This window comes from Gorilla gorilla, chromosome 2 (assembly GCF_029281585.2).
Source record: "Gorilla gorilla gorilla isolate KB3781 chromosome 2, NHGRI_mGorGor1-v2.1_pri, whole genome shotgun sequence".
Lineage (NCBI taxonomy): Eukaryota > Metazoa > Chordata > Mammalia > Primates > Hominidae > Gorilla > Gorilla gorilla.
In genome coordinates, this window is record NC_086017.1 from 78,760,306 (window position 1) to 78,774,709 (window position 14,404).

At 39.6% G+C, this 14,404-nt stretch overlaps 1 protein-coding gene across 4 annotated transcripts in view; it reads right to left on the bottom strand.

The window, feature by feature from the left end:
- TAFA4 (TAFA chemokine like family member 4) overlaps positions 1-14,404 on the bottom strand; it is a 202,801-nt gene that overhangs the window by 142,909 nt on the left and 45,488 nt on the right. For all 4 annotated transcript variants that reach the window (XM_019023142.4, XM_055383363.2, XM_019023141.4 and 1 more), the window contains exons 2-3: positions 12,550-12,685; positions 8,107-8,222 (exon numbers count right to left, since the gene is read on the bottom strand). In XM_019023142.4, coding sequence (XP_018878687.1) covers positions 8,107-8,222; positions 12,550-12,563 — 130 coding nt within the window. In that variant the 5' untranslated portion in view covers positions 12,564-12,685. The remainder of the gene's footprint in view (positions 1-8,106; positions 8,223-12,549; positions 12,686-14,404) is intronic.

Consider the following 14,404-nt stretch of genomic DNA (forward strand, 5'->3'; position numbering starts at 1 on the left):
TCATCTCAAGGCTGATCTTTCATCACGCATTCCATTACAAATTCTAAAATTAGTAGGGTTCAAACTCAGGTCTCAGTGACTTATAGAAACAATCCAGGTTCTGATGTGTCACACACCTATGAGGCATGAATCAGGCTCATTAGAAAACAAATTCCAGATCAGTACAACATAAGGTAGGAGAGGCTAACAACCTTGCTCTCACCTGGAGAGATCAAACAATGTCATACTTGTTTTCCAGGAGAAGACAAATAGAAACAGACACAGACACACACACAACAGACAGACACACGCAGACATACATACACACACACACACACACACACACACACACACTCACACCCTGGGCCAGAAAAATGCTGACCTAGCCATTCTGTGAATGTTTCCAATTTCTAGATGGTATCCTGAAAGCAACTAACTAGACAAGTAGTACATATTAATAGCTGCTCTCTCCCTTTCAATGTGGGTATTATTTCCTATTGGATATGTTTAGCCGGCAACAGCTCAAACATATAGACTATGCATAGTTAGAAATCACTGTCCTCCACGGGTAACACTTACTTGAAAAGCCTTAAAATGACCACAGGACACTCGCAGGGAGGGCAGAAAACAGCAACATGTTCACATGTTCATTTCTCTAGCTCAAATCCAACCAGCCTTTGAAAGTGCCACTTGAAAGACAAGCCTCCCACTATTTCTTGCAAATGCTTTCTAAACAACAAATAAGACTTTCCAGAGCAAAGGAGACTTTTCCAAAATCTGTAACTGTTTGTCTTTGGGGAAGAAGACACACCTCTTGACTCCTTTACGCACAACCAAGTTTGGATTGCTGAAATCTCCCACACCCTTGGATGGCTGTTATTTATTCCCAACCCTTTCCCAGGTAGCTGTGCAATGTCAGTGATGAGCTACTGAAAAATTGCCTGCTGCTAACAACACTGTTGCTATTCACTTCTTTCATTTCATGCCTATATTATATTTTTCCTGAAACAAATTTCTCTTTTGTTCCCTCTCTGCTTCTAGGATCCCATTACCCAATCCCCAACAGCTAAGAAAAAAACAGAGCCCAGCTGGAGACACCCAACAACCTCAGGCCCTTCTAACCCTGTCGGACTTAGTTATAGTTCTTATCTGATTTCAGGCATACCCTAAAATATAAGCATTGATGGTACTTGGCCTTAGTAGTCAAATTGTTTTTAACTCTTGCAAACACAGTCTTCTCACAATCAATCCTTTGTAATGGGTTTTTAAATGTCCCTTCAAAAATATTATTTCCAGTGTTCTATTCTGAGACTACCATATGGACCAAAATATTTAAAGCATCCAAGCAACACCTAGGAAAACACAAAACGTCATTTTTCTTCCTGCCCCGTCTCTACCCCTGCTGTTTCTTTTTACCAATGATTTTATTTTCCTTATATGGAACAAATGATTCCAATTTCCTCGTATAGCACCGGCATACAGATGAGGTATTGACCTGTAGCTTTTTAAACCCCAAATTGTAGGCCTTGTTTAGATGAGTCTAAGGCCATGGATTGAAAGAAGAAAAAGGGAAGTTTCTTCTCAAGGGTAAGGAGAATCTTTTCCCAAACTACCCGAGGAACTCTTCAAAGACAGTTGCCTGTTCTGCCCTAAAGACTCAAAGAGGGAAGGGTGAAAATGCCTGCTCTGCCAAGTAGGATGGCTCACAAGCTCATTTGAGGAACTGAAATTCTTTACTCCCGTCAGTAATACAACCCTTTCTTTCCACACACACACACACACACACACACACACACACACACACACACACACAAAGGATGTAAAGCATGCTCATTTGTCAGACATTTCGCAAAGCTGAACTTGCCAGTGGCACTGGGACTTGAACTTGCAGCTGAGGAGGTGAGAAGAAGCCAAATATGAACACTGCATATAAAGCCAAACAGTATGAAATCTACTTCTGTAAGCTCTCACATATGAATGAGAGCATGCAGTATTTATTCTGTGCCTGGCTTATGTCAGTTAACATAATGACCTTCAGTTACATCCATATTGCTGCAAATGACAGGATTTTATTGTTTTTTATGACTGAATAATATTCCATTATATATATGTACCACATTTGCTTTATCCATTCATCCAGTGATGGACACTTACATTGTTCCCATATCTTGGCTGCTGTAAATATGGCTGCAATAAACATGGGAGTATAGTTATCTCCTTGATATTCTGGTTTCCTTTCTTTTGGATAGATATCCAGCAGTGGGATTGCTGGATCATAATGGTCCTTTTATTTTTAGTTTTTGAAGGACCACTATACTGTTATATGCAGTGTTCATATAATATAATATAACTGTTTCCTTCTTATTAAAAGCTGAGCCCATCAAGATGGCACTGAAGAAATATAATATGGGGTACAAGGGAGGCTAGTAGAATCCCTCACGATGGAAGCTTTTAGCATTCAAAAAGCTGAGCTGGTACAAAATGAGTATTTTCACAGTCCTTCCCAAGAGGTGGAAATGGAGGTCACCTTGACAGGGTGACACCTCTCCTCAGCCTAACCGTGTCATAGCAAGACTGAAATGGAGACTCATCACCACTCACATCAAACTGTACCTTGATAGGAGCTAGAGTCAAACTTTCAGTTTTTTTTTTTTTTAACTTCTGAATCATTTGTTCTCATCTTTGGCTGCAGGTCTGAGTAATCAATAGTACGGTTGTTAAATAATACAGGTGCCTGCACTCTACTTTGTAAGGGTCAGATGGAATCTAGCTGCAGTGGGCCCTCTGTGTTTTTAGTGCAAAAACTCCCCAGGGAGAGAGTAAAGTAACCGCTATCTTATGGATGCCTTTTTCCATTGCTACCAAAACATAGACCCTTTAAACCATTCCACAGTCTTTTCTTTTTCTTGCTCATAAAATAGCGTAGGCTATTGTGGAGTTGCCTGCATAGCAATACATCCATAGATTTACTGAAATAACCATTCACTGGAAGTGGGACAGGAAGAACGAAGATGGAGAAAAGTACCGGAGAAACCATATTAAAACGGTATCGTCAGGTTTCACTTACCCCAGTGGGTAAGTGCTCATTATTGATCAAAATAAGTTTGCTAGTGGGTAACTTTAAGACTTAATGGTTGATATCACATGCATAAACACACACACACTGTCAAATTACTTTTGCCACTTCCCTCTCCCTAAAAATATGCTCTTGCAGAGAATAATAGCATAAGCTATTCATCAGGAAACAGAACTCTTCCCCATTCTTTATTACTTGAGGTTACGAATCCCACTTACCTGGTACTTTTTCTAAATTTAGTAGTCATTTGTTTAAAAAAAAAAAAAGAGAGAGAGAGAGAGAACTAAATAACTAAATAAAACATAAATTAAGTGAAATAAAGAGAGATAAAACAATGTGCTCTATGACTGACCCATGAAAATTAAAATAACCCATAATTCCAATCTTTAAAAAAGCAACATTAAGACCTAACTCATTATTAGTTCATGGTACTTATCATAGTAGGCTCTAACCACATGTGGCTATTGAGCACTTGAAACGTGGCTAGGGTCACATGTTAAAATGGTAATATTTTGAATATATTGGGTTAAATGAAATGTGTTAGTAAAATTAATTTCCTCTGTTGCCTTTTACTTTTTTCAGCGCAGCTTTATAACATGCAAAATTACATGTGGCTCTATTTAGCTATGATAAGCCTTGCCTACCCCCTAGTGTCAGAACTTAGGCAATGCAGGCAAATCATTTTTCAAACTCATCTGCGTTAAGTACAATTCATTTCTGCCGGCAAAGTACAAATAGCCGCCTGTACATACAATTTTATCATTTTCACAAATGCTATCTCAAATTTAAGCCTCAGAGAGACTCCTGTAGTAGATGTTATATGCCCCACTCTGTTAGTATTTTTGAAATTACCAGGTTTATTGTAGAAAATTAGAAGTAAAACAGCGTATGCTATTTAGTCAAGAGTATTTGCAGGGTTCCTATAAATTTCCGCCATCATAGGGGACAGAAAACATGGGATCAAACTTGGATGCAACAACTGCTCTTCAAAAAATTTACCCTAAGTTAAAAATAACATAAATCACCAAAACACACAATCACAACATGAATATTTTGCATAATCATTTATAACAGGAAAAAAAACAGAAAACCTAAATTTCCATAAATTTGAACAGTACGGAACCTCTACAAAACAGATAACATTCAAAAGAAGAAGACAGGTCTAAATAAGGATAACTAGCATTTGAGCACTCACTAAGCAAACACAGTTCTCAGCATTTCCCAGGTATTAATTGATTCCTTATTATAACCGTGAGGTTTATTTTTTATTATTTTTATAATTCTCATTTTACATAGAAAGAGGCTGAGTCCCGAAGAGGTTTCATAACTTGCCCAAGAATGAAAAAAGAACTGAAGCAAAACTGAAGCTCGTGCTGCTTCCTCTGCCATGAGTAATAAAATCGTTTGTCTGGGGCCGGGCGCAGTGGCTCAGGCCTGTAATCCCAGCACTTTGGGAGGCCGAGGTGGGTGGATCACTTGAGGTCAGGAGTTCGAGACCAGCCTGGATAACATGGTGAAAGCGCACCTCTACTAAAAATACAAAAATTAGCTGGGCGCTGTGGTAGGTGCCTATAACCCCAGCTACTCAGGAGGCTGAGGCAAGAGAATCTCTTGAACCTGGGAGGCAGAGGTTGCAGTGAGCCGAGACTGCGCCACTACACTCCAGCATAAGTGACAGACGGAGACTCCATCTCAAAAAATTAATTGGTTAATTAAAATAAAATAAAATCTTTTGTCTCTGACCCAAGCATGTCATGCCTTCTGCCCAGCATCCACGAAACTATGACCAGCTAACCTGTTAGCTTGCAAGGAGGGTAAAAGCTCAGACCCTTCACAATTCTTGACATCTCACTACTTCCCAATCACTGAGACATACTCTCTACAGCAGATTTAGGTCAAGGCCAGCAAATAAAAGGGCTCTCAACACCCTTCTGGGTCACTCTGTTCTCCAGCTTGTTGAAGCCTTTCTCTCCTTAAGGTTGAGCTGAAACCTCAGTCTTCATAGAGCAACTTTCTTCGCCACAGTCAGCTTACTAGAACAATGAAAAAACAAGCCTTTTTCTCTTATGCATGAGAGATCTTCAAACCCTGAAGGCTCTGACCACATCTACCTACCCATGCTCACAGTCTTCAGCCGTTCCTGGAATGCGAACCTTTCCACACTCATTCTAGATGCCTCCAAATGTGAAAACAGCTGCCATTTATGGAATGTTTACTATGTGCTAATCCCTTCACCTATTTTCCTTATTTAGTTATCCCAATAACTCCAAATAAAATAGGCATGGATATCATTCCATTTTTACAGATGATAAAACAGGTTCAGAGAGGTTAAGTGGCCTGGAAAAGGCCACACAGCCAGGATGTACCAGAACCAGAATTAGGTTTGACTTTAGACCCCCCAACATTTGATTTCCTTTCCTGCCTCATTTCCAGGTGTGCCCCAGTTTTTCCAGGGGCTTTATGCCAACAGATTTTATTAAATAGTCACCAAGCACCACAGCATTTTGTGGAATTGAAATAGTGCAGTCCAGGTTATATTCAAAGTTCTCTAGGGAAATGGAACTATTAAAATGAACGTATAAATCAATAGCACCCAAGTTCTCAACTTTCTCAGCTCCATCAGAAAACTAGCTATGACTCCATCTTTAAAGGACAAAAATCTGAATTTTTGAAGTCTCCTAGTATTCACAGGAATAAATCTTAAAGTTGTAAGATGCTTTGTGTCCCAACTACTCATGTCTATACCAGATGAAATTTCTAGGAAGATCCCTAAATCTTTAATTCCACAGGAGTTGAGTTTCCGAAACTTCCTTCCAGAAGGCATCTTTCCACTGCACAAAACATATTTGCTACCCTCTTGTGGGGAAATGATGCACTGCTTACAGCCAAAAAAAAAAAAAGGAACAAAAGGACAAATTGCTAGCTGAAGAAATAACAAGAGTTACCCTGGCCTCCTTTTAAAAGAAACGAACCTGCCAATTGGCCCCTTCACCTTTTCTACAGCTTGAAGCTACACAGTCCTATATGTGTACGTGATCTCCTGCTCAATTATCATGGAAAATAGACTTTAAAAACAACAAAAGCCGTCTTTTGTGTTTTTTAGTTGCTTAAAAATACTACCTCTGGATTCTGTGGAAATGTATTAATGCCATTTGTCTTCAAGAAAGAGTCTCACCACCCAACCTGTGAAAATAGGGTGGGTTTTCATTTTGGTTTTTTTAATGCTTAAACTAAAATTACATCTCTGATACACACCTACCATAACACCCATCTCCCAAAACTGGGGGGAGATTCCCACCTTCCTTCTGTGTCTCTTAGCCAGGTAGGTGGAGACAGGGTTGTAAAATACCTCCTTGTTTACACACAGCAATCAACATCCACTCTTCTAATCCAAGCCATAAAAAGCATCCAACTTCTAACTAGGGTTTCCTAGTGCCACCATTTCTTTAATTGGCCAGCACTAACCATGAAGCCCATGGGACAGTGCCAGGAGCCTCTCTGGACACTCAGACACAGCCGTTTGCGGGTAACACTCTGCAACTTGCTCCTGCTGTCAGACTTCCTATAATATACCCACAGTAGAGTGAAAATCTGACCAGAGTTTCTCAGGATCTCGGTGCACTGCCCCAATTAATTCTGGTGATCCTGAGTTCTCCATCAGCTGAGCACTAAACTGGGACAAAAATGACACATGGACATTGCAAGGATCATGGACTTTCATTCCCTGAAGATCATTAGAGAAAATTTATAGCATGAATGGGAGTGGGTGGTAATCCCACTGAAATGCTTCACCTGTCAACTAATCTGACTCTTAAACTCCACTCAAGAAGAGAGATAAGATTGAGCACCTCAAACACTATCCTCGTGAACAAACTCATAAAAATAGGCACAGCACAATAACCAACTAGCTGTGGGCACTTCACAGCAGCCAAATGGTATTGATTTTATGCTGATTTGCTGAAACTTCAATCATTATTTTTCTCATCTTCTTGGAACCGTCACTTGAGGAGGGAAAATTGAGTTGTGTGAGATTTTAAAAATTATCTTGAGCCTTAAATTATGACTAACCTTAAAACATCAGAATAACGAAGTGGAAAGTATGACATGTTATATATTTGGTGGTAACAATATCTCATGAAGTTTCTATACACAAGACCTTTGGAGACAGAATTTATAATTCTGACCCATACGTGATTTAGGGTTCAGGCATCACTCTTTCCCAAAGAAGTCAAAACATTTCTGGCACTGCCATGCCTCAGATTACCAAAGCTGAGAGAGTAAATTAATTGACAAGTCCATTGACACATATGAATTATTCAGGAAAACACAATTTACTGGGGAGTTTCCACTGTGTCACTTTAAATGTTGATGTAAGAAAGAAAGGACAGAAACACACACACAAAAACACACAAACTGATCGGTAGCTGACGGTTTTGATCTCGCTGTTAAAAATCAGCAATGCAGAGATATGAGTTTCACTAGAAGTTATCAGAATGACTGCCTCTAAATCTTTAGACAACACCCACTTTAAGTCCCTTAGGAAAGTTACCACAGCTTTTTCTCTTTTCTTTTTTTAAAAAATCATGTAGCATATTTTCTCCACATCTCTCAAAAAGATCTTAAATTATCTGACTATTCCCTTCACTAAAGCCCTATAAGTGTTAGTTTAAGTTTATCATAAAGATGTTCTACTTCTAAGGAAGCTGCAGGAGTGGATGGATGGAAGGGCAGATGGACTGACATGTATGCACACACACACACGCCAACCACACAAATTGCTGATGGTTTTCTGGGATTCCTTGAGAAAAACTGCTATAAAAATAAAAGTGTGCCCAAGAAAACAAAAGTTTTTAGAAGCCTGAAAAATATTTTTAAAGGACTCTTAAAGCACTAAACCATTAAACTGTGTTACTCCGCCATATTTCATGCTTCCTCTAGTTATTTACACACCATCAGAAGCTCACATCAGTTATCTGTGTCTAAAATGTGGACTCTGACATTTGGAGGGGTTTTATTATCTCAGCAGTGCATAATGAGCTTAAAGGGCTTACCTGCATGTCCCCGGAGGTGCTGGCTTGAGGCGGACATCAGCTTACAGCACACCATTAACACGTAGGCTAGAAAGAGCCAGTGCGACAGCAACACTGACTTAGCACAGACTCTCATCCTGGAGGAAAAGCAGGGCTGGAGTCAGTGAGGGCTGAGGAAGGCCAGACTCCCTGGCAAGCACCATCCTAGGAAGGCGGGAGAAAGCAGGGGCAGATCCCTGGAGCTGGAATTCCTTTCTCCCAAGAAAACAGAAGACCAATCAAACCTTATTTGCACTGAGCATTAACTAAATTTTCAATAAAAACCTTTGATAATTAAGAGTTTTCCAAGTTAGCACTATGCATCAGTGAGAAGCTTATTTATGAATCTGCAAGTTGTTGCTTGAGTTACCCTAATAGAGCATGGGGATTTTATTCTATTTTATACCGTGAGATGTAAAAGCAACACACTAGAGCCAGATCCAAATAAAATATATATGGTTTCTGGATCTGAAAGAATCCATGGAGATTTTGCACATGTGGTCCACGAACTTTCTCCTGGTTTCTCTGACTGTACACTAAGGCTTTCTGGTCTGGAAGACTAGGTTCATAGTTGATTAAACCAATCTCAACTCCTCCTTTGGGGAGAAGTATGGGCAAATACAGGTGAATATAAAATAAATTTAACTTTGTATGATGGACAGTATCAAAACAGTTGCTCAAAGACAATTCAGTTCACATGACAATTCAGTTGCATGGTCTATTCTAAAACAAAAGAGTAAAAAAAGGAAGATATCAAAAACATTATTCCCAGCTGCCTAATTTTCTGCCATTTTATAACATCAGAAGGGAATTAAGTAGATAGAACTTGATTAACTTTTTTTGTTTGCTTTTTTTATATTAACTTTTGAAGCAAAACTCACTGCATTTGGCATCTGAAATTCCGGTGATAATAGGTTCTTCCTCACACATGCCTCATGGCATCTATTATTACCACAATGGATCAAAGAAACCCCCGTTTAATATATGCAAATGTATACACACTTATGGGCCGACAATAAAAACATGGTACCTGAGTTTGGCTTCTTGCCTGAGTCACACTATAGGCAAGACCCCTAAGGAAGTCCTATAAGGAAGCATCTCCAGCTCCCAGCAACCTAGCAGTGCCTCTACGAAAGTCCCAGTCTCCTACTCCACGAAAACACATCAAAGCCTCAGGGGAACTGAATGCCCACACCATACGCCGAGACACACACGTATTCTGCTGCCAACATTCTCTCTCGGTGACCTCTCACAATTCTGTCAAATAGATCTTGTTAAAAGGTGTATTGCTCATTGATTTGAGATTTGGTCTGCTTTTTAAGTAGCCAGGCCAATCATGTTTGAAGAACTTGGTGTTAAAGGTAACAAAAAGCACTGGCTTCTTTTTGCCCTTTTAAACTGTTTCAAAGTGGTTTTAAACGGCTATGTTGGGTAATTTGCAATGCAGCAATAGAAAATTAATCTTTCATTTATGTGATGCCTTGAAATTGTCCCTTTTGGGGCCACTAATTATGACAAATTGGAAGCCAGGGTATCTGATCCAGCCTGCAAATGTGTTTTGTTTGATCTGTGCTTTAAAAAAAAAAGAAATAAATTGAATTGGTTGCCAACACATACAATGTCCAGATTGCAAATCAGAATCCAGATTCTCTTGAAAAATTATTCCTGGCATCCCTGGGCTCACATTTCCACATGGGAGTAACAGGCTGCCATGGTCGCAGCTGCCCCTAGAAGGGTCTCCACAGTCCCTCCCACTAGTCAGTACCTTGGGCCCAACCAGCCCAACTCATTTACATGTGGCCATTTGAACTTCTGATCCTTGGGTAAGAGGAATAAGCCTTTGTAACAAATAGATTGATAGCTGATACTGGGGTAATAACTGGAATTTTAAAACATTATGTGTGAGACAGAGTGTTACATTAACAAAAAAAAATCATCCAATACCGGAATTTGAGCCTCTGGACTTCCCCCAAATTATGTGATTGATAATAGCATCTAGAACTCAGGTAAGATCCACGTATTATTTTCTTTGCCACCTTTCAAGCTGTTTCTAGAGTTTCTGTCCCCTTCATGTGTGTACACTGAGGTGGAGATGGAAGGCATGCTTTGAGAAACGAAAGGCCCCTCAAAGCAGAGAGGCTCCATGTTTCTGTGTAAGTTTACAATGTTAGCAACGTCTGAAGCAAATTACCAAACATAGAAGTTTAAAACAACAATCTATAGCCATACTACCCTCAACCCACCTGATCTCAGAAGCTAAGCAGGGTCGGGCCTAGTTAGTGCTTGGACAGGAGCAGTGTGAAACAACACCGATATAGTATCTCACAGTTTCTATAAGTCAGGAGTCTGGCATGTTCTGGCTGGGTTTTCTGCTCAGAAACTCACAGGCTAAAATCAAGGTGTCAGCTGGGTGTGTCCTCATCTGGAGGCTCAACTGGGGAAGGATCACTTCCAAGTGCTCTCAGGTTGTTGGCAAAAGCCATTTTCCTGGGACTCTCTGTATTCCCCTTATTCTTGCTATCGACCAGGAACTGCTCTCAAGCCCTTCATGTCTTTGCCACATGGCCCCTGCACATGCTCCTTCATGGTTTGAATCTCTTCCTCCAGGAAAGGCTCAGTCCCCTTTTAGGGCTTATCTGATTAGGTCAGCCCCACCCAGGATAGTCTCTCTTTTGATTAACTAAATTCAGTGTATGTGAAACCTTAAAAACACCTGTGAAATCCCTTCATCTATTCCTTACAGGTGTAATTTAATCAAAGATGTGAAACTCATCAAAACCACAATGCCACCCACACTCAAAGGAAAGCAATTAAAATATTTAAAATAATGTCCCACTGTTGGCAATAATTGAATGCAATATCTCTAATACAAAGAGAAAGAGTTTAACCTGATAAAACCATAAATTGATCGATAATTTGATCATGTGTGTCAAACGTTTACAATCCAGCAGATCACTTATAGGATTTAACCCTAAAGAAATAACCAGCAATGTATGGGACTTTTTTTAGTGTTTATACTATTAAAAATGATCTGGCCATGCATGGTGGCTCATGCCTGTAATCCCAGCACACTGGGAGACCGAGGTGGAAGGAATGCTTGAGGCCAGGAATTCAAGGCAGGAGTGAGCTATGATTATACCACCACACTCCAGCCTGAGCAAAGAGTGAGACCCTGTCTCAAAAAAAGAAGGCAGGGAGGCAGGGAGGCAGGGAGGCAGGGAGGCAGGGAGGCAGGGAGGGAAAGACAAAAAAAATGATGATCCAAATGTTTAACAGTATGAGACTGGTTAAACAAATTATGACACAGCCACAAGATGGGATGTTCTTCAGTAATGAAAGTGATATTATAAAATGAAAATAAACAAGTTTATTAAAAAGAAACAAAAGTTTATTTTAAATATATGAATTATATGACAGCCTGGGCCTGTTTTGCCTTCAGATCCATTCCTCCCACTTCCCCTATATTGAGGGCTAGAGGGCCCTCTAGGCTGCATTTCCCAGGCTCCCAGGTCAGCTGGTTACTGGCTGGGTTCAGTCAAGGAAAGGCAACAGCTGGAGCCTGGAGAATAGGAAAAGGGATAGGCCAGGACATTTCTCCTTTCCTTCTCTGTCTTTGGCAGGATCTGTGGGGTGGCCATCTCTCCACCATGGCTCCAGTTCCTGCCAGAAGGGCCCACTGTGGTTCTAGCTTCCACTCTAGTTTCCTTCTTCTAGGCACTGCCTCCCCACGGTCTAACTGCTTCCATGGTTCCCAGCCAGGGGATGGCAGTGGCTTCCTGTGTATCTTCTGCTCAGTTTCTCTGACTCTCCCATCATATGTATAACCAGTCTCCTGAATTCACTTCCCACTGGACAAAAATGGAAGTTGGAGATAATTCATTCCCAAGACATGCAATTTACCCAAGCTCACAGAGCAGTGAAAAAGCCAGCAGAATGGTTTCTGTTTTCCTGGTTGGATTCCAACAACAAATGCCTTAAATCAAAAGTCTCAAGGGCACACATTCCAAATCCTGGGCAATGATCCCTAATCTATCTTCTTTTTACGTGGACAATTCTATGTAACAAGTTGCTGGATTAGTAGCAACTCTAAAACAAGTATTCACTTAACAATAGCTCAACAACCATCCCCCCAGAGAAATGCCAGGGCAGAGTGGTAGGGGTGGGGCCAGAAAGCTATTCAGCAATAGATTTGTATTTCCTCATTTTTTCCCCTACTGAATAAACCAAAGTACTATTTTGCAAACTGAAATAATTTTCATTTCACAGATGAAAGCTAAAATGAAAAAATCAACATTTCCCCAAATTCCCAAAAAGTGTAAAAGCAGGCTTCTAAAAAGGATCATCAACTCCAGGATACTCACTTTTGCTAAATTCTCAATACTTTGTAAAGATATCATGTCCAGGCGAACGTTAAAATAATCTTACCTTGGGGACCTCATAAGATGTGGTTCTAGTCAAACACAATTATTCCAGGATATATTTCAGAGTGACTCCAAATTCCCATCTGTTGCTAGAACCAATCATTTCTGCCGTTCCAAAAAATTATCGTAGCTCAGAAGACCTATGTTAAAAAGGCCAAAAAAAAGGAATCAATTAGCATTTTAATGTTAAAATGAAACTAATTTCCAGTAGCAAAATAATGGTTTTTAACCATGACACATGCAGTTTCAGGCAAGTGGCAGACAGCCAAACATATCCATAGTTGTAAGGTGTCCTACTGTTAGGGAGGAAAAGATATAGAATTCTACAGTCATTAACTAGCCACATATTAGTTAACACCATATAGTTGTAAAGAACTTTCTGCGGCAGGAAGGGTATTCAAAATTTAACAGAGGGTCCCAAATCATTTGAAATGCACAAATTTCACTCTCCCATTTCATTGACCATCAGGAAAAATGGAAGTTGGAGATAATGCATTCCCAAGACATGCAATTTGCCCAAGCCCATGGAGCAGTGGAAAAGCCAGCACGAAGATCTGAATTCTTGGATTTGTGTGACATAAGCCTGAAGATGATGCTAGACAATCTATGAGGTTGCTTTTTGAAAAAATATTAATAGGACACCAAGAGAAAAAGTGTTTCCAATATAATCCACCATACCAAAATATAAAGAACACTTGTGAATACTGTAGTTGACACTCCCTCAATGCATAAACCTAAAAGGATTTTTCTACTTAGTGAACACATTTGTAAAAGGACTCAGATGACCCTAAAGCAAAGACATCTTAAGAAAAAAACAGAACATGAAACTATACCATTTGTAACGATGCTAAGTTAAATACATCCCTCCCAGTGGTAAAGATCAGAGAAAAATTATGATATGTGTTAATAAATATTCAAGTTGCAAATATAACATAAAATGATTTTTGAAATGCAGTCTAATTACTTTAGAATCCTGTAGAACCAATTAAGAATCCACCACCAAGCACAACTGAGATTTTTCTCTTAGATAACCCAAAGATAATTCCACAAGTTTGATTAGAGAACACTTTCGGTGATAAATTTGAAGACTCACCACTTTGGGGCTGCATGTAAGAGAGTATGGGCCTTGAGTAATTAGTTCAACAAGAGAGAAATGGCTTTAAATATCTGTATAAACATGAGTTGCTCAGAAAAAAACAACTTGAAAATGTTCATCTCCCAGATCCTCCAACTTTATTAAGTATGTTTGTCCTTACGTCCACCCAACGGCATGATGTGACCTTCTGCTATCAGAAAGAACTACACAATATAATTTATCAGAACCCATCATAATGAACTCCCCACATATTGGAAACCAAAATGACCTTTCCTGGCTAATATTTATCTTATTTTCTTCACACAAAAGGAACCACTGGGTATTCTTTTTTCAATTCATTAAAAAAATAGATCCATCAGTGGAAAGTAATGGGATCTAACAGTTCATATGCCAGACAAGAAGCCAGGAGTTTAATTTTAGGCTGAGCAGTAACTCATTCAGTCATATTTTCCCAGAGTGTACCTGAGGCACTTACTTGAAAGAATTAACTCTTTCTTGTCATGTCTTAGTCTGTTTTCTGCTGCTGTAACAGAACAGAAATTGAGTAATTTACCAAGAAATTTATTTCTCACAGTTCTAGGGGCTAGGAAGTCCAATAGCACAAAGGCAATTAAATTTCAACATGAGTTTTGGAGGAGACATTCAAGCCACAACATTCCACCTCTGGCCTCCCAAAACTCATGTTCTTCTTACATACAAAATATATTCATTCCATCTCAATAGCCCAAAAGCATCAATTCAAAAGCCCAATGTCCAGAGTTCC